Raw genomic sequence first — 21008 nt, forward strand, 5'->3', positions numbered from 1 at the left:
GATCCCGGCGCTTGCTGGGCCCTCATCCAATACGTCGGATCCTTACGAAAAGCGTTTTGGACGCAGAGACAGACACACACAGAGGGAAGACGATGTGAAGACACAAAGGGAGCCCATCTATGAGCCACGGAATGACCGAGGCCACCAGAAGCCAGGGAAGAGGCCTAGAGCAGATGCTCACAAGCTCTCAGAAGGAAGCAATCTTGCTGACACCTTGGTCTCAGACTTCCAGCCTCCAGAACTGTGACACAACACATTTCTGTCGTAGTCGAAGCTGCCTAGTTCGTGGTGTTTTGTTAGGGCAGCCCCAGGAAACCAATACATTTCCCACGCCCAGAGTAACACGCCATCGTGGTCTCTTTGGGCACTGCTAAAACAAACAAGCGGTGTTTTGTCCTCCGCAATGCTGTGGACAGGAGCAATCTGTCATCTGTGTCTCAGAACACCTGCCCTACGGGGCAGTTAGCACCAGCAGCAGGAAGGGTGGCCCGCCTTCCTGTTACGTTGCCAACCTATCGCCAGCCGATCAGCGAATGTGAGGTATGAGCTCCGGCTTAGGATAGCTGCCAGGGTACCAGAACGCCAGTAATTCCAAGAGATGTGCGTGCAGGAAAGCTTTAATACGAGCTGCAGCAAAGAGACACTTGTTTTCTCTTCCCCATTTAAGTGGATTTCCCACTCCTTTTTTTTTTTTTTTTAATTGGAGTAGAGTTGATTTACAATGTTGTGTTAGTTTCAGGTGCACAGCAGTGTGAATTGAGACACTTCATGAAGCAGTTGATTTCCCGATACTTGTGAGGCTTCTCTGGAACATACCAGAGAGGACTTGGCTGGAGGTCATGTTCATCTCTGGTTTAAGCCAGATTCTAGGTGCATTACCAGCAATCCTGGTCTTGAGCCCCCATCTTGAAAAGAGAAGGTTGCGCCGCTTTGGAAAGCCTTTCAAGCTTTGTATTTCCTAAGGACAGAGCCCTGTGGCCATGCAGACAGGACCCAGCTCCCGGCCACCACCTCCCTCTGTCCCTGATTCCTGCTGCCTGGGGTGCCCTCCACTCTCATGACACACCATTGCATTTAGATGTGCAGGGAGATAACTTGTACGCAGGGGTTCTCCCTGAGCAGTGGGATCAGGGAGGATTTTTATGTTCTCTTTTGACTTTGCCGTTTTCCAGTGTTTTCTCCCTTGGACCTGTATTACTTGTACAAGTAGGTAACATTAGCTTCTCTGAAATAGAGGAGCGGATGGGAGCTGAGCACCAAGGTTCTCTCTTGCTTCGCCTTCCCCAGCACGACATCCCACCCTCCTCGGTTCCTCTGGAGAGGTGGTCTCGTGTTCTGGGGATCCTTCTGGGGCTGAGATGCACAAACTGGAGCCTGAAAGGCCCCCGGTCTTTTCTCTATGGCGCAAAGGAGCATCCAGGGATGCCGGGCCACGTGATCTCTGCCACAGAAGGAGGTGTGTTCTGGGCTGGGAGTCAAGGAGACCCCCATCCCCTCCTCCCCCTCCCTTCTCTTCCTCTCTGCCACGGGTAAAGACTTCACTTGCTTTCTGCTGCCGGTATGTAAAATTAACATGTGCTGATGGGGGAGACACTGCAGAAAAGGTACGGAGAGGACAGAACAGGGGCACAGCCTTGGGAAATAGGACAGAAGGGGCCAGGGAGCACACAGTGCTTTTGGACACTGCGTCCCCACCCAGCTGGCTCAACTCTCGTGCACAGAGCGTGAATTCCTCTTACCAGGTGTGCAAATGCGAAGCCTTCTTAGTTAGCAGGCTTTAGGGATGGAGAGGAAATCCTCAAGAGGCGTGCATAACAGCCCAAACATTTGTGGTCCCGGAGGATTTCTTCTTTGCTCTCTCAGAGCATCTGCCCCGTGGGGTTCACTTTTCTCTCTCCGCATCTCTCGGGCCAACTTGACTATTTGCTGCAGTTTTCAGCCAACAACACCCGTTCAGAGGAAAGGAGGTGAGCAGTGGATGCTTTCAAGTCAGGAGTAATTCGTGGGTTGGTTTGATTGTTGTACCTTTCAAAAAAAAAATTATTTTTTATAGCCCTACCTCCAACCGCTGGAGGCAGGGTGAACTGTTGCAGAGAATGCTCTTCGTCCTGTCTTTCTCTACATCTGTGGTTCTCAAAGTGGGGTCCCTGGACCAGCAGCGTCAGTATCACCTGGGAATTTGTTAGAAATGCTGTCTCAGGCCCCACCCTGGCCCTCCTGAATCTGACCCTCTGGGGGTGTGCCTGCAATCTGTGGTTTAACCAGGCCTGCAGGTGAGGCTCATATGCTCTAACGTTGCAGGAGGCTGCCTCTGCCCCCAGCATTTTAGCATTTCCCTAATTGGATGAGGCTTTCAGGCTTCTTTGCAGAGAGGGTTTTCTTTGTTTGCTTTTTTCTTTTTTAAACTTACTCATGCACTTTCCTAAGGAATCTTGTTTCATTCAGCTCTACCCATTTCTTCCCCATTTTGTGTAGTCTTCTCTACCCGGAATGCCCTTTCTTAATGTTTGAGGAGAGCTCATTTTGCCCAGCATTTCTATACCTGTTTTGCAGTGTTGGTTCTTTGTGCCTCAGGGGCTGGCCGGCCTTCCTCGGGCATCCAGCGGCCTTGGAAGTGCCTTTGCGGCCGCACCTCAGGGAGATGATTGCCTATTCCTATTTCCCAGAATAACCAGAGCTCTTTCTGACAGTCTCCTCTGGCTTGTGAAAAGCAACACTCTCAGTGATCTTGAGCATTATTTATAAAATGTAAAGTCACGCCTTTTACTGGAAAGTCTTCTAAATCTGGATTAGCAGTGCAGAGCCATTGAAGTCCATAAATGCTGAGTTTCTGAGAAAACAAAACAGAAAGGTGACGTATGGGTGGAAAATACCACTTCGTGGGTAGAGAAGCTTCTGAACTGTTGAGCGGTGTGATTTTTTTCCCGGGAGAGGTTATGGAAGTCCTACTTCAGAAGTCACAATTCAGCCTGGTCACAGAAGGAGATTCCAGATGTGGATCTAATGGCCTTGGGGCTGGCGTTGACCATTACGGGGCAGTGCATGTGGGAGACTGTCCAAGGGCAGGGACTACCTTGTTATAGGAATAGAAGCCCACCCAAAGTAGCTTATGAAAAAAGGACCTTTATTAGAAGGATATGGGGCATCTCACAGAAGCCCCCGCTTAAGGACCGGAAGGAAAATCAGGCGCGTTGTTTGTCCTGGGTTTCTGGGATCTCCTGATGTCTTATGCCCATTTCTGGGTCTGTTTCATACATATTTTTCTCTGCAGACTTGCCTTTTTTCTTTAGTAGCCAGTTAGCAGAAAATGATCCAGTGGGTGAAAAAAATAGTGTCCTGTCATCTTCATTTGCACTTCTCCAATTTTTTTTTTTTTTTTTTGCGGTACACGGGCCTCTCACCGCTGCGGCCGCTCCCGCTGCAGAACACAGGCTCTGAACGCGCAGGCTCAGCGGCCATGGCTCATGGACCCAGCCGCTCTGCAGCATGTGGGATCTTTCCAGACCGGGGCGCGAACCCACGTCCCCTGCATCGACAGGCGGACTCCCAACCACTGCGCCACCGGGGAAGCCCCACTTCTCCAATTTTGAGTGAGAATCAGCATCTTTTCTTCCTTATTGGTCATCTGCAATTGTTTTTCTGTGACCCACCTGTACGTTCTGGGCTCTTTTTGGATTGAGCAGCTTGCTTGATGTCTACTTCATACTATGTGAAGGGATTTGGTGACCCGTCTGCTCTCCCTGCCCCTTCTATGTCTTTCTGTTGTCTGTTTATCTTTTTATCTACACACGCGCGCACACACACACACACACACACACACACGCGCGCATGCGCGCGCTCACTCACTCACTCACTCATCTTTAAAGCCAGCCATTGGCAATGTAACTAGACTTGCTTCTGACAGTGCTTTGAATTGAGCCTCCATTCATTCCTCAAACATCTATTGAGTGCCTGCTGTACCTCGGACCAGGGAGACAGAGATACATTTATCTGATACAGTCCCAGCCCTTAGAGCACATCTCTGGGAGGATCGGATTTGAAAGCAGGTGTTACAGCTGACTTAGGATGACCTCATCCAGCTCCCCAGCCGTCAGCTCCCTGAGGGCAGGGATGACGCTGTGAGCTCTCAGAGCCCCTCCCCAGCCTGGTGCCTGTTCACAGGGCTCAGAAAACCTAAATGATGTTGGCGGAGAGCACATAGGGCTGTGAGTGTCCCGGGCTTTGATTTGATAAGATTTCCAGCTGAGAATATCCTGATGGCGCTGACCTGTCAGCTCTGTCCCTGCCAACCACCTGGGACCAGGTTTGCATAAAACCCTAAGGACTCAGTTGTGCTAAAGGGTTTGTGACAGTCACTGTAATTCATAAGGCTCCCTCAGACACTAAAATAGATAACAAAGCCACAAGTCAAAGCAGAGGCTCTTGGGGACGGATGTTATGAACCTGATATTTTTAGAACATTGGGGTAGACGTGACATTTTGGAGGGTTCCTTAAGTTCCCCTACGTTGCTCTCACACATCTTGCTTCGTACTATGCCTGATCCCGTGTCTGATCGCTCCCCTGGCGTTTTTTTGTCTCATCCAGGTACCTCCCCCTCTGTGGCTGGTTCCCATCATGGTTTACTATGGACTCTACCCGTTTTTCTTACATCTGGTTAACCCCTGAGCCTGCTTGTTAAAATGCTGACTTCTGGGTTCCACCCAAGACCTGCCAAAGCAGAGTCTTCGGGCGCAAGGTCTGGGAATCTGTAGCTTCAGATCGAATGATCCTGAGGAGAGACCAAGTTTGGGAAACAGACCTGGAGCTTTGCTTAATAGCTGTGCTTAGGGTCTGGGTCCTGAGTGTTCAGGCTTTGATGTGATAAGATTTCCTTCTGGGGACCCATCTACAGTTTTCTCAGCCATACAGCAGGGCTTGTAATATCTGTGAGCTGGCAGTCAGCTGCCCATACTTGCTGGCTCAGTGACACGACCCCCTTTTTCCTGTGTTGCATCAGCCCTCATCATTCCCCAGCCCACGTTCAGGGGTTCCCGGTGTGTTTGACCGAGTCCGCACCCTATGAGGAGGTTGGTATGTCGGGGATCCTAAAGGGGTTGAAGGACAGGCTCGGGGTGTTCCAGGCGGACCACCCTCCCTACTAGAATTTCTCTGGGAGCTCCCCACCCTACTCTTGCAGGCCCTTTGTGCCAGCTGGAGCCGGTCCGAAGCTTGACTCAGGCCAATATCCAACGGCCAGGGCACTGACGGGGCTGCTGCTTCATCCATTGGCATCACCAGCCTCTGTATCATCTGTAGAGCGGGCGTCAGGGCCCCTGCCCCGCCTGGATCACAGGGTTGCATAAGGGTTCTGTGGGCTGCTGTGCGGGGACCCCCCTGCAGCTCAGACATGCTAACGAAGACCTTCTAGCATCTCTTCCCCCCAGCCCCCGAGAGGGAGCCGTGCCCTCCCTCTCCCTTTGGGAGCTGTGTTCTGTGAAGGCAGGAAGAGGAGGGTGGGGCAAGGAGGCAGCTGGTGGGGTGGAAGTTGGGAAACAGAGAGGAGGAAAGAGGAAGGAAGGAATGCAGAGGGTTTTGTTTCATTCATATTATTAGTGTTGTTGTTTAATGTGTTTGAGGGCTTCCTCTGTCTCCGAGACTGTGCTGGAAGCTGTATGTGCCCACTGACCGTGCATCCCAGGACCACGAGGCTGCAGTCGTGTCATCCCCACTTTACAGTGAGGAAACCGAGGCCGAGTAGTAAGGGGTGGAGCTGGGATTCGAACCTCTGTCTGTGTGACACCTGAGCTCTTAGGAACATCTCTAGGCTGCCTCAGAATATTTGAGGGGTGTTTTAAACACCCGGTCCAGGTTCCTTTCCACTTCTTGCCTTTCTTGTGCCAGTGGAGTCCTGGTGTCCCCAGCTCTCCTCTCCCGCAGTGCTCAGGGGAGCACCCCAGGGCCGTGTGTGCTGCCTGAAGGCTGGGAGTTGGTGGGGTGTTAGCTGCCACCTACTTACCCCCATCCCCACCCCCCAGGCTTGACTCCAGCCAGCATTTCCTGCTGAAGACCTCAGGTCTCCCAGCCTGGGGTCCATGTTTGCTGAAGCTCAGGAAATAGACTAGATTCTGGGGCCAGTGGCCGTGTTGCAACCCTTCTGGGCTGCCTGAGACTCAGGGTCTGGCCCAGGCTCAGAAGCCCTCCCGCTGGTGATCAGACCTAGATGATCCTGCAGAGCAGTTCATGCCCCTCCAAGAGGGTGTTGTGTTTTTTCGTTTGTTTGTTTAAATGTACAAGGCTATATTTTATTCAGTTAGGTACAGTATTCTACATATCTCCAGTTTCCATGGAATTTGTTAATCCTGTGTTTCAGTTCTTTGATGTCATTTTAAAAATTTTGTACCTGCTTCCTTTTTCAGTTTTTTTTTTTTTTTTTTTGCGGTACGCGGGCCTCTCACTGTTGTGGCCTCTCCCGTTGCGGAGCACAGGCTCCGGACGCGCAGGTTCAGCGGCCATGGCTCACGGGCCCAGCCGCTCCGCGGCATGTGGGATCTTCCCGGACCGGGGCACGAACCCGTATCCCCTGCATCGGCAGGCAGACTCTCAACCACTGCGCCACCAGGGAAGCCCCCTTTTTCAGTTTTGACAGAGGTGCTTTAAAGTCCTAGTTTTGGAGGCATGTCCACTTCTTGCGATTGTGAAAGTTTTCTTGGCCACACCACATGGCTTGCAGGATCTTAGTTCCCTGACCAGGGCTCGAACCCGGGCCCTCTACAGTTTAAGTGCAGAGTCCTAACCACTGGACCGCCAGGGAATTCCCTGCAAAAGAGTGTTTGCGAGGAGCTTTTGCGTCCTTCTGTTTCCACATGCTCTGTCCCTGCCAAGGGCATCCGGGGTGTGCGTGATCAGGACCCAAGAACCCAGTTCCTCCTAGGCTGGTACCTGTGGTTATTTCACCTGATAGCCAGTGGGGGCAGCAGAGAGCTACTACTCAACCAAGAAAACTGACCAATCATGAGCCAGGAGTCCACTGGTGGGTGGGGCAGAGTGTGGGAAGGGGAGGGGGAAAAGGGTGGGGGACAAGGCTCACAGATTCCCCCAAGGCAGATGAGGTCCAGGGGCTCACTGACTTTCCCAGTGCAAGCTCGTACCTTGCAAAGCATGAAGGATGTAGTTTTAACAAAGGGAAACGAAATCTACAAGTGACTCTAAAGTTAATAACTCCTGCCTTGCTTACTGTTTTTTAAAAATAATAATAATAATTATTATTCTTATTTTAAGGAAGGGGCGTCTGTGCTCTGAAATCACATTGACATCACTTTCCACCTTTCAACTATACTCTCTGTTTAGAAGTTTTATTCTACATGGGCAGCCCCTGTAATCCACTGATGGGGAAATGGAAATTTCTGGCTTCTCACATGGGTGGCTAGAATAGCAACCTCCCTTGGTCCGATTTGATCCACGGTCAGCAGTCAGCTCAGTTGTGTGTGTATCTGTCTCCCCTGTTTTCAGCGGAAGAGATTCGAGTTGAGTTCGAGTTGCCTTTAGGAAACAATGTGTTTCTCCTGAATTGGGTTGGACGGTCAGAGGCTTTCCAAGCACAGGTTTCACTCCTTCCACTCTGTCCTCACTGGCCCCCACCCCCTGCCCAGAGCCTTTGGGGCCTGCATGGCAGTGACTGTTAGCAGTCTGGGTGGTCAACTGGAATGACCTAGCCCCCCAGGATGGAAGCCCAGAGAATGCAAGGGGGCCTCAATCCAGGGTAGCCTGAGCCCCGAGCTGCCACTTCAGTTTTGCTTTGGCGCTATCGGGGAGCCTGGTGTGCTGTAAATAGATTAGGGAGTCTTTTATTGAAAAAGACCTGGAAATGGTTTCCTGCCTGTGTGTGGTGTGGTCATCTGGGGTGATTTTTCCTGCTGCCGATGAGGTCACTCAGCCAGAGCCCCGGGGGCTCTCTCCAGATGTCCGCCTGGCCTGCCCCAGGCTCACAGTGGCTTTGTATTTTGGACTGACCAGAGCTGGCTAAGACCAGGAGGTGGGCTGGGCAGAACCCTTCAGGCATCTGCATCGTCCCTGATGGAGTCCTGGCGGAGGTTGGATAGAGAGATGCGATACAGGAGAAGAGATTCCCGCCTCTGAGGGCCTGTGAGTGATCCAGGCCAGCGAATACAGGGCAAGGGGCCTTCCTTCGGGCCCCAGCACCTAGAGCGTGGTTCTGACTGCAGGCAGCATCTCCCTGTGATTTCAGAGCCTTCTCCCGCAGTCCGCTGGGAAGGCTGCATGGAGGAAGAGGCGTTTTAGTTGGAACTTGGCAAACGAACACGATCCTGACATCCAGGGATGGTGGGGGCGGGAGGTGGTGAGGGTGTGTAAAAATCAGAGCAAAGACATGTTCCGAGACCAGCAAGTGAGTTACCTGGGCTGGAGTGAGGTCAGTGGGAGTCAGTCTGGACAGACAGACAAGGTTGCTGTGCTGGAGCCTCGCTGGCGGAGAGGTGGGCATGGGGATGACAAAGCTTGGACTTTGTTCTCTGTGCCATGTTGGAAAGGAGGCGCAAGGGGTTCTCCAGGTGAGCGCTGACCCTGAGTGGGGAGACACGTTAGGGGTGAGGTGGAGAGGAGGTGAGGAAAGTGATGGAGGGGCACCTCCAGGCCCCGGGAACTGATTGCATGTGGGTGGTGGGACCCGGGAGGAGCTGGTGAAGCCGTGGAGGTTGGTCCCCTGAGCCCCAGGGGGCTGCGTTGGAGGGGAGAGCCTGAGCTGGGCGCTGTGGATGTGGAGACAGCAGTGTGGCCTCCAGGTGGGGCCGATCCAGCGGACGGAAGAGAGGCCTCTTTAGGGAGGAGATGGAGGCTGCAGGCCGCGTCTGGTCTCTGCTGGAGCCCAGCTCACTTTGTAGGAAGGCTTCTTTCTCATCTGAATCCCCCCCCATTTCTACATCCAGCCTCGCTAGTCTGTTTGCTTTAACTCTGATGAGGCACTTACTGTGTGCCCCTGTCATCCAAAGCACCTTCCATGTACTAACCCATGTCATGCTATTACAGCCCTAATTAGGTACCATTTTTATCCCCATTGTACAGTTGAGAAAAACAAAGCACAGCGTTAGATGGCTTCCAAAGGTCACTCAGCTCCTGAGCGGCCAGGCCTAGGATGCTTCCACTGCCCTCGGCCTCTGAGCGGTCTGGTGGTCTTTATATAGATTCTCCAAGTCTTGGTGCTCTCAGCACGAGCCCAAGCGTCCCTCCTCCTCCAGGGATGCTGCCCTCTAGTCACCCCTCCTGGAAGACCCCTCTGCTCTCTTGTTCCTGGTCACATCCTCCCTGCTGCTTGCCTTTTGCTCACCCTCCTTTTTCTCTCCCTTAAGACATGAAGAGACCGTATTACCACCCGACTCCTAGAGCCATAAGATCCTAAAACCCAAACAGTAGATCTTAAGGTTTTGAGACCCCCAATCAAAGCTGGAGGGCAAGAGTATTGGGGCCTAAAGGACCAGTCAGCCCAACCCTTTCATTTTAGATGAAGAATCGGAGGACCAGAGAAGTAGCGTCACTTGCCCAGGGCTGCACAGCAGATAAGAGTCGGAACTGAGGGCAAACCCCAGTTCTCTCGAATCTTAATTCACAGAAGCCATTGAAAGATTGTGTTCGTTTTTGCTTTAAATATTTGAGACAATTGAATTTTCAGTAAGAGAATTTTGGACTAAATAGTGTCATATCCATATATTGGACTAACTTTAAAAATAACTTGATGCTAAAAGCTTATAAATGGGCATTTGGCATGAACACAACAGCTGCCATTATTGATCTCATTTTACAGAGGTGGAAACCGAGGCACCCAGGGGACGATTAGCTTGGTCAAGGTTAAACTGGTGGTGAGAGGCAGAGCTGGGATTCAAACCCAGACATCTGGCTCTAGACTCACTGCTGCTAATAGATCCTAACCCCTGTGCTATCCGGCCCTTTTAATGGTTTTGGAAAGATACCCACAGAAGTCCATAGGTGAAGAGAACGTACAGTATGATTTTGTTTTGTTCCAAAGATGTACATAGGCCTAGAAAACAAATCAGCACACAGGTGCCCAAATGTTTAGTGACGGCCTCCGAGCTGTGGGACTACGGATGATACTTTTTCTTCTTTGCACTTCTTTCTACATCATCACGTTGTACGTAGTGAGAAAGTATTATTTTTATCACTAGACAATTTTATGAGAAGTCTCTGTTCACAGCAGTGAGATGGGTAGAGTAGCGTTTGGGGGATGATCGTATAGCTGCAACCTTAGCGTTATTTCTGGCTGGATATTGGAAGAGAGAAGTGTTCAATCAGACACAGCAGCTGTAATTCACACGAGACGTGGAGTTGCAGAACCAGGAAGGAAGTCACCCCCAATCACCCAGGTCTCTGTACAGACCCCCGGCCAGGGCTCCTTCCCCTGGGCTTTGGGGTTTCAGATGACAGTGGGCATTTGGGGAGTGATGCCCGGTTGACAGCTGGGGTTCCAGGACGAGGGACCCAAGTGGAGATGCATGAGCTGGCAGCCTCGCAGGAGGAGAGGGGCAATGGGGGCTGTTTCACAGGATTCCACCCAGAAGGCCACCTCCTTTTGGTCCCAGCTGCATGGAGAAGGGTCCCCAGCAGAGAGAAACTTTGTTGTCATGGGAAGGCAGGAGAGGAGATGGATATGGGAGCAGAAGGCGGACCCCTGCTTCCCGGGTTTAGGGAGGGAGGTGGCCCAGTTCTGCTCTGTGACACTCGGAGCTTCTGCCCTAGCAAATTCTCAGCGCGATTGTGTTTTTTTCTTTCTTTGACCAGAGACCACCTGGGAGCGTCCCAGCAGTTCTCCTGGGATTCCAGCCAGCCCTGGCCCTCACAGAAGCTCTCTGCCTCTGACAGGTACCGTCCACGCACTACTTCGGGGCACCCTGGGGGCCGGCTGGGAACCACACACACCTTCAAGGGGGAGGCCACGGCTCTGGAGCCTGGGTCTGAAACCTGGCTGCGGATCGTACGGGCCAAACCTGGGGAGGGGTCTAGAGGGCTTGGAGGCCCCGTAGCCTGTTGCCCCGTGGGATGGCAACACTCCAGTAGTGCCGGCAGCAGCTCTGGTCCCTCTCACTCGCTCTCAGGTGCTCAGGGAGGTGGCGGGGCATGGCTGGGTGAGGTGAAGCGTCAGAGCTCTTAGCTGTCTGCCAGTGTAGGGACCCAAACCGGGGGCAGACTCGGTCCACGTGGTTCCCGAAGGCCTCAAGGAATAGGAGTTAAGGAGGCAGGTGTTTACAGGGCAGCTTTCAAACAGAATGTCTGGAAAGCAAATGGATTCCTTGCAAGGATATGAGTTCTCCATCAGCGTAGGTAACGAAGCAGAGGTGGTCAAGGCAGACATTCCTATAATAGGTGGAGGGGTTATTACTCTTCGGATACATCTCATTCTGGGATCCCAGGAGGTGGGTCGCAGGACACGCCAGTGGGGAGAACACCTTCTGACTTCTTGTGGATTTGACCTTGCATTAAATGTCACCTCCTCTGAGAAGCCTTCCTTGATGGCTCAATTTACAGTCCTCTCCCGTCACTCTGGATCCCCGCTTCCTGCTGTTGCACTGTCCTCAGAGTACTCCTCCCTGTTGGTTGTCACTCTCCCACCCCAGACTGTAAGCTCCCTGAGGTGGGGACTCTGTCTCTCCTTTTCTTTTGTGGACTCCTCCGTCTCCAAATGGAGCCTGGCCTCAGCTTTGAGTGAATTCACAAACGGGGTGTGTAGACCTGGAATTTGAACATCAGTAGCATTGACAGTGTGGGACAGAGGAGGGGAGGCATGGGCTGGGGGAGGGGGGTTGGGCAAAAGCAGCAGTGACATCCCCTGCTCACGTGGAGGGGAGGGGAGATGAGAGCCCGGTACCCTTCTCGGAACACGAATAATTTACCGAATGCATCACAGGAAACCAAAGGAAGAGCTGAAAGTCGTAAGAGGACTCTTAAACCCTGGATTGGGAAGGGAGCCGTGCCCAGTGTGAGTGGGTCAGGCCTCACCTTTCCCAGTGGGGTGTCTTTCAGTCTCCTCCACCACTGAGAAATCAAGTGGGATCCAAGCACGTTATTTAGGGCTGTGAAGATTGCCAGCCACAGAACTCAGAACCCCAGTGGTGGCAGAACAGACCTGGAGAATTAACTGAGGTCTGGGAGAGGGGACTGGGGGGATGCTTCCCACGGAAAGTTCTTCTAGCCTTTTAAAAGTTTTTGTTTATATTTGTGTGTGTGTATATGCATGTATACACACACACACACACACACACACACATTTTTTTTTCATTAAATTTTTTAAAAAGGAACCCCCTGTGGTGCAGGGAAATGGGGCATTTCCTCCCGGTTTCCTAGGGAGGCAGCCAGTGCTGCATTCTCAGACCAAGTCCTCAGAAATGGGGCCGTTCGGCCTTCCTAGCTGTCATATGACAATAGCATTTCCTGGCACGCTGCCTTGTCTTTTGTTGCTGTTCTTGTGATTTTTTTTTTTAACAACAGAAATGGTAGTGTGAATAATGTGAGGTGTGGCCCTCTATCCTGGCTGGCTCCAGGCCACCCAGACGCTAGAAGGAAAACCCAGCTGTCTTTTCCGGCCAGAGGGGGTCCACGGAGCAGGACACAGGCAGGGGGAGGCTGGGTCGTGTGAGATGACAGGTGACAATGGCCCAGCCTGCCACCCTGCACGGCTTGCTATACGGGGCTGCTGGGGCTGGTTAGGGAACTTGCCCTCTGGATCAGCGGGGTCACCTCTCCAAAGCCTGCTGTCACTGTCACTGGACCCAGCAGCATCCTCTTGGTGGGGCCATCTCCCAGAAGGACTGAAAGAAGCTGGCTCAGGTCACCAGCCCGGAGGCCCCGGCGTGACAAATTCCTGCCTTCACGTCTAGCACGAGAGCCACGATAACCCAGCACTGCGCTGGGTGCCGGGACTCTGAGGGGCTGAGAAAGGTGGGAGATGGTGGAGAGGGTCAGATCCGGGGATGAGAATTGCCAAGGTGGCCAAGGCATCGGACAGACTTAGGTGGACCCCCAGGGGCCGAGGGCACCTGCTTCCCATGTCCCTGGGATCCCAAGTCTGTCCATTTCTCTGTGAGAAAGGGCTTTGTAGTCACAGACAGCTGGAAATCCTGTCTGCTCTCTTCCCCTTTGGAGAGCACACATCAGCTCAGAGAAGGTCTGAACTGAAGCCCCCGTTTAACTTGCTTCTGTCCTTGTGTGTGTTTGTCCGCGTCACGCGTACATACTTGTTAAGGCTCCCTGGCTCTGGTTGTCCACTCAGGGGCGATTTTGCCTTCAGGGGACATTCGTGGCTGTCACCAGTGGGGGGAAGAGCTACAGGCATCTAGTGGGTAGAGGCCAGGGATGGTGCCGAACGTCCTACAATGCACGGGACGGCACAGCCCCCCAGTAAAGGGCCGTCCAGCCGCGCTCGTCAGCAGCGCCGGAGTTAGAAGCTCGGTTCTAGAAGGACTCAGAACCTTGGCTCAGCACCGCTCTCTGTCGGATGATGGACGACAACCCGTGACAGTGAGAAGCGGCCGCAAGACATTCAGGACCCCAGCTCGTTGACTCTCAGACCCACGTTTTGTTTCCCAGTTTTAACATCTTGATAATCAATGGTGTATCCTAGTCTAATTGGAAGCATCTTTTTTTTTTTTTTCTCTTTCTCAGCAGTACTTAAAATAAGGGTGCCTCTAACAGTCAGTGATGTCTTAGGTTTGTGAGATTGCAACTCCTTAGACAGGGGCCTCGGGCACACCCCTTCTCCTTGCCAGACCTCACTTTGTCCATTTGTAAATGGGAGGAAGACCACGGCTGAGGTCCTGTCCAGCCCTCCGTGGTTATGATTTGTGGCCCTCTCTACCCTGGGGCATGAACACACATGTCAACTCTCCATCCACCCTCTGGGATGGAAAGTGAAGAGAACCCACCTGTGAGGGTATAGCAGGATCCGAGGTATTTTGACATCATCTTTTCTGGTTTTTGAACTCAACCTTCTGTCTAAAGAATAGAAGAATAACTGTGTTGGTATTTCTCTCTACAGGAGAGCGCTAGAATTTTTCCAGCCATTCTTTCCTTCAGTTTTAGAAGCAGCTTTCAGGAGATTGAATTTTATTGTGGGGAGAGAAATAGACTTGATGAAGACATGAGGTAGCTTCAAAAACTGACTGTCCCCGTCCTTGGGCTCCCGGGGCTGTGGGCACCTTGCCTGGAGACCACTCAGAGCCCTGGATCTCAGCCTCTTTTGTTCCGCTTCTGCTTCTGCAAAGCAACAGTGGTGGACCTCCAAACCTTTTCATTCAAAAAATATGCCAGACATTGTTCTCAGTACTGGGGATACAGCCATAGACAAGCCAGTCCTTGTGTGGTCCCTGCTCCCGGGAACCTACATTCTAGTGGCAGAGTTGGACAAACAGGCAGACATGGAATACGTCAGATGTTCATTGCATGGGCAGCAGGACAGAGTGTGTGACTGGGGCGTGAGGGATGGCCTCAGTGAGGAAGTGATGTTTCGGTCAAAGCTTTAAAGACACGGAGAAGACAGTATGTGTGTGGGGTGGTGGTGGAGTGTTCTAGGCCAAGGAACAGCTAGTGCAAAGGCCCTGGGGCAGGAGTGACCTTGGCATGTTTGAGAACAGAAAGCAGACCAGTGTGGCTGGGGGGTGGGGGACAAGAGGGAACGTGGTAGGCGATGATGGGAGGGGAGTCAGCAGGGACCAGAGGAAGGGGTTGGGATTTCATTCTGAGCGTGATGGTTGGGATGGGGGTGAGAGTGAAATGCAGTGGAAGTGTCTTGTCTTCCTGGGAAGCTGCCTTCTTGAAGCAGTTGGTTAGCAGTGGTGGGCTTGGGGGTTCCCTGCAAGGAGGTGGCGGGGGGTAGTGGTAAGGACGATGTGGAAGGAAAACTTGACCACATTTATCGACCACAAGCATCCCATATGGTCGTTCCTGAAGATCATGGACAAACAGGTCAAAGAGAACGTGGGCGGGAACCACAAATGAACCCAGCCAAGGCAAGCTTAGGCAGGTCCCCTTTGAGGCGGCAGAGGGGTGGAGGGTTTACCCGTGGGGCTCAGGGTTACTTTTGAGTCGAGCTTCTGGAGAGAGTTGGAAGGGCCACCCGTGAACAGGACCGGTTCGTTCTTCTCAGTGCAGGTCTGTCAGATGCCTGAAGCACAGCCAGCCAGGTTACCAGCTGGGGAGAGAGATCTGGAAACACAGCCAGTGCCCCCACAAATGGGATTCCACTCTCTGCATGTTGGGGTCAGCACTGGGCCCAGGACTTTCCCTACGTGGCTTCCTCTCAGATCACAGTGGGAGCTGTGTTTGTTCAGTAACTTTATTGGAGTCATTTAATGCCAGCTTTCTGGGGAAGGTCTACGTAAGTCAACTTGAAACCCAAACAGAATACCGAAGGCTCTATTCAGCACGTGTTAAAAACCTTCTTTGGGCCGGTTTAACATACACTGTAACAGTAATGATTTATATGGAGAGAAATAGTAACAGACATATGGAAAGAAAATACGAGTGAAAAATGAGGTTCTGGGATTTTCATGTTGTGCGTTACTGGGTAACACCAGGTGACACCATAGACCAGTTCTGTCCCCTAGAACTTTCTGCGTTAACAGAAATGTTCTACATCTATACCATCCAGTGTGGTAGCCACTGACCAGCGGATGTGTCTACTCTGCCTGAGGAATGAATTTTTAATTTTATTTAACTCAGTACTTTTCAAATTTTGGAATAATTTTAGGTTTACAAAAAAATTGTGAAGACAGTACAGAGAGTTCTTATATACCCTTTACTCAGTTTCTGCTAACGTTAACGTTTTACATCACCGTGGTCCAGTTGTCAAAACTAAGAAATCATTGTGGTACAGTCTTATTAACTAAACTAGATTTCATTCAATTGCATCAATTCTTCCAGTATTGTCCTCCTTCTGTTCTAGGATCCCATCCTGGGTACCACCCTGCATTTAGAGTCTATTTAAATTTCACTTGTTAGAATTTGCATAGCGACCTGTGACTAACGGCTGCCCCATCACACCGGGCTGGGCAGGTGTGGAGAGTAAGATCCTTTCTGAGCTTCTGGGCCTGGACGTGCATTAAGTTTGCATTTGTGTTTCCCTTTGGGATGGAGGAAATCTGTCTCAGTTTACTGTGTTCCCCTGGGAGTGGGGACGTCGGGGAAACCTGGGTTCCTAGGCTGGCTTTGCCTGGCCTGGGGCCTGACTCCGCTGAGGGCTCATGCTTGGAGAAACAGCCTGCCTCCAGGGAAGCCAGGTCACAGGGGAGTGAGTTCTGATGTCGGTCAGGGAGGGCCTGCCTTTGAGTCTGGAGTCTGTGCAGACAGACAGCTGTGCTTCCCCTGAGCAGAGCTCCCCAGGAAAGGGGCTCCAGAACCCAGGGCCCTCACCCACATACTTTCTTCTCCAGGTCAGGAAGCCCCGGCTACTCCCGCATAGGAGCCAACAGGGACTCTCACCTACTGCAGAATTAGCAAGTTACCAGGCCCAGGGTGGCTGCCATGGCCCTCAACTAGGAATCACTGTTGACCCCAGGGAAGGCCATAGGGGGCCGCCTTTCCCTTTAGGAACATGTGCCTGTTGGCTGAGGCCTCAGGGGCCCTTACAAAGGCCTGTTGAACCTTTGACGCCCTGGAGAATAATAGATGCAGGTTTCCAACTCTTCACACCCACCACGCACACAGGTATTGTGAGTTCTCTTTGGGGGAATACAGTTTACATCTTAGACAACCAGGGAGGCAGCAGGGATTGGGTAGCCAGACAGAAATTTCAAGACCAGAAGGGTTTCCAGACCAGAAGACTATAAATGTGAAACCACTCCCCTGAGCAGACCCCGGCAGGTGCAGCGCACACCTGGGAAGGTGAAGACGACATAGAGCATCCTTCCAAGGCCCCACAGGGCATGGTGGGGCAGTGAGGCAGAGACGGTGCCTATTGTGCCTTCAGAGATGCCGAGTACAGATCTGGCTCCGGTGTTTGCCTTGGTAGCCTGACTTCGAAACGTGCTTTCCAACAACCCCGGCTGCGTTTCCCAAAGTGGGTTCCACAGTACCCCCTGCTTTTCCCGCCCCCATCTGGGTTCTTTGTCTATGTAAGTGTGGACTACCACACTGCTTCCTTGACTGAGATTCACAGAGCCTGTCAGCATATTTTAAAAGGCCTTCTGTAAAGAAACCAAGTTGAATCTGAGCGACGGGGGGCATTTGTCCCAGACTCTTTGGGCCATCAGACTCTGCCCTTTACTGTCACTGCAGAACACTTGTAAGGAACGTCCCGCAGAATTGGTGGTTGTCGCATCACATGCCTGGGGAGGGGCTCCGTTCCGCCAGGCTTAAATGTCGTCGCAGGGAGGGAAGAAGGATTTCCAGAACAAGGGCCCTGGAGCTCCCAGGTTTCTTCGAGTCGAGGAAGGAAGTTACTCGTCTCTTCCAGAGAGAAGGGAGATGAGGCTGGACCTACAGGAGGCAGAAGGAAGGTGCCCAGAGCTGATTTTCTTGTTTGGAAGAAGAAAGTCTTGTCTTTGGAGTTTTTCACAGCACAGAACCTAGACAGTGGGGCTTGGAGGATGGACTGTCTTACAGGGCGGATTGGAGCTGGGCGATGGCGTCAGAGCTGTAGGGAGGGTGAGGTCTGGGCAGCGAAAGATGCTGGCAACTCTCTGTTGGTCTTCTTATTTTCCGTTTTTTATCCCCCTCGCCCCCAGCAAATGACTTCTCCTTTCTACCAAATATCTGACGCCTTCTCTCATTATGTATCTCCCAAGCCCTCTCTTTGTCTGTTTAACTGCCCATAAAGAGGAATGAAATGTGTGCGTGTGTGTTTTTATATTTGAACTTACTGAAGTTACTAGATAGAGCTTTCTGTTCTCTTTTCTTGTCTTAAGAACAGCTGAATTTGGGATTTTACGTTTTTTTCTTGTATCCCCAACTGAATTATGGTCCTTATGATTATGAGTGATCCTTGACCGTATTTTATTTTATCTTTTCCCCTGGGAGGCTGGAGGCCTCTACAGCACCCACCTCTGGCCTTGTTTGTTTTGGGTCTCACCCTCAGTAAGCTGAGGGCCCAGCGATGTGGGAGTGCCCATTGGGACCGTCGTGGGTGAGCTGTAACTGTTCAGATCCCAACAGAGGACTTTTCCAAAGGTGCCGGAACTGTTGAAGTATACAGTGCAGGGAGACAGGGTGTCAGGGGAGAGCTGCCGTATGGGGAGAAATGGTTGAATGGAAAATTAGTTTTTCTTTCCCAGTAATTGTTTTGACATGAGCGGTAATTAGCCAACAGCTGACAGACCAGAACTGAAGTGAGAACAAGAGGATGGATTAGGGGCAAATGCCAGTGCGTTAGATGGTTCCCAGCAGCCGTTAGCGTGGGGGCCGCCAGGCTGGGAGAGGCTGCAAATAAGAGAAGGGTGTGTTGAGGGTGCACTTTTGAGGTGCTGTGGAAGGAGAGGACGGGGGTCGGAAGGGCAGCCTCTGCCCTCAAGAAGATGGGGACCACCTTGGGTTAGAGGGACCCAGCACCATCAAAGGTAGTGACTGGTTCTAAACTAAGGCCTGTTCAGGTAAGAACTTACGTATTCCATTTTCGTCATCAACTGAACTGTGGTCGCATTTTTTTGGTTGTCGATAGATTTTAGGGTCAGGGCGATGCTGGCTTTGTATAATAAACTGGGAAACTCACCAGGTGTTTCTGTACTGTGCAGTCTGGGCCTATGTATTTCTTTGAAGAGTTTGAACCACTTTGCCTGTAAAACCATCTGGGTCTGGTGCCTTTTGGAGGGGAGGTCATTTTTCAAAGGTTTGACTCATTTTGATGTTTCTGGTATCCTTTGAAACCATTTTGATCATTTGAATCGTATGGAAAGTTTTGTATTTATTAGCATAGAATTATAAATAATATGCTCTTACATTAAAAAAAAAAAACAACTCAAGTCTGTTTGCCGTGCGTATGTTTGCTAATTCCTGATTCTAAGCATTTGTGTTTCCTCTCACTCTCAAATTAGGCTGATCTGCCTTTTTTAATCACCGTTAGTCTCCACTCCCCCTCACGACTGACCCGCCCTGAGCCAGCCAGGGTTGCAAATGTTATCCTGTCTCCTAATCCATTAATTTCTCTTACCATATTTATATCCTTTTCTCATGTTTTCCTTTGATTTATTTTATTGGCTTAAAAATTTTTTTTTCTAATTTCTTAAGTTGAATGTTTAGTCTGTTTCTTTTTATCCTCTTGGCTTTGGTAATGAAATAATTAAGGCTATGAATGTTCCTCCAGATATAATTCAGGCCCTATCCCATTTGTTTTGATAGGTTCTTCTTCATTATTTTCAAAATATCGTGTAATTATAGTTTTAAATTCCTCTTGGACCTGAGATTATTTAAGAGGGTATTTTCTTAAATTTTCAAGTGTTTGGGAGCCGGGGGGGATGAGGACCTTGTATATTCTGTCCTTTCATTATTAGTATCTACTTTTATTGCTTTCTGGTCAAAGAATGTGCCTTGTGTTATTTAGGCCTTTTGTAATTTATCAATACTTTATTTGTGGCTTAAATAGGCCCAACACTTTTTTTTTACGTTGCATGGATTCTTGGTAAAAGATATCATCTCTGTTTATAAGGTATGATGTTTACTCCATCTAGTTCAATCAGCCTTTTAAATTAAATTACTCAGATATTCCACATCCTGACTTTTGGCCACGAATCATTCCTAGACTGAAAGCAGTATATTAAGATTTCCTACTGTTGTCTTTAGGTTCTCCAGCGTCTGTGTTTTATCTGTTTCAGCGCTATGCTCCTTGATAAGGGAGATTTCTCCAATGTTTTGCCTGCCTTGTGGGTTGTATATCAGCAGTCTAGTGCCCTTCCTGGCGTGGCCTGCGCTGACCTGAGTAGATTCCCCTCGGCAGCCACAGCTTCTCTGATGCCCTTGGAATCCTGGCCCTCCCTCCTCACCCCCCTTTTCCCTAGAGGATTCCTGGATAGAATCAGCAGCTGAGCAGCCTCTTGAGGGCCCTGGGTGTAGACCAGGAGCATGGCTGGCCACGTGGGGTTAATTTGTTGTTTCTCCTTGTGTCCCTAAAAGCCACTGCCCTGGGGGCCAGCTCTGTGACCGGTGTTTTGTTGTCCTGGTGTGTCTGTGCCCACCCTTCTTCCGGAGTGTCCGGCCAACGGGCAGATCGGGAGAAACCCAGCTACCCACAAGAATCTGCTGAGTGCGCCTCTGTTCACAGGTGGCCCTGGATTTTTCGCTGCAACTGGGGGAGAAGGGGGGGCACTCCCCAGCATGAAAAAGGTTCTGCCTGGGGTGACCTTCATACCCCATTGCTTGCCCGCAGCCCTTGCTCTGTGAGTGGGTAGGTGGTAGTAATTTCGGCCTCACCGTCACCTCCTCCCTCCCTGCAGGGTGGTGTCAGCAGGAACCACCAAGAGCTGGACATGGGTCTCTGCATCTTTCTCCAGGCCGACCTGCAGTTGTCTGTGTTGTAGCAGATCCTCCAAGCCTGGGGCATGAGGAAGGCATGCTTTCCTGGTGTCCAGAGATCAGTGCAGGCTTGGGGTTCAAGGCCAGGAGATTTAGGAGCCGAAGCAGTGGCCTTCCCTCTCTCCAGCCTTCCCCTCTCTGTTCATGAAGTACTCTATAACTTTACAGATCTCTTTTGCAGTTATTGTCTTGTTGGATTTTCATCCCAACAAAGTAGACAGAGACTAGGTAGAACTGTCCCCATTTTCCAGATACAGAAGCTGAGGCTCACGTAACTATATCCGTGAGAGGGCAGTGCCACCTCTGGGAACTGAGGATGCATGGGCTGCGGTGTGTACGTGTGATGTCAGGACCCGGCAGCAGCGTCGGGGGCTTCAGATCAGCCCCGATGGGAGCCTTGAGGCCACAGAAATTGGCAAATGCTACAGACCAGAGCTTCCCATCCCCCCCCTTGAAGGGCAGGTGTATCAGCTCGTGTTGGGAGCATGAGTGAGTGTCATAGGGATAGAGT

At 51.2% G+C, this 21008-nt stretch overlaps 1 protein-coding gene across 6 annotated transcripts in view; it reads left to right on the plus strand.

The window, feature by feature from the left end:
* Window positions 1-21008, plus strand: part of GAS7 (growth arrest specific 7) — a 198873-nt gene that overhangs the window by 132080 nt on the left and 45785 nt on the right. For all 6 annotated transcript variants that reach the window (XM_079903929.1, XM_079903924.1, XM_079903926.1 and 3 more), the window contains one exon: window positions 10787-10867. In XM_079903929.1, coding sequence (XP_079760055.1) covers window positions 10787-10867 — 81 coding nt within the window. The remainder of the gene's footprint in view (window positions 1-10786; window positions 10868-21008) is intronic.

Source organism: Stenella coeruleoalba (assembly GCF_951394435.1).
Source record: "Stenella coeruleoalba genome assembly, chromosome: 19".
NCBI lineage: Eukaryota > Metazoa > Chordata > Mammalia > Artiodactyla > Delphinidae > Stenella > Stenella coeruleoalba.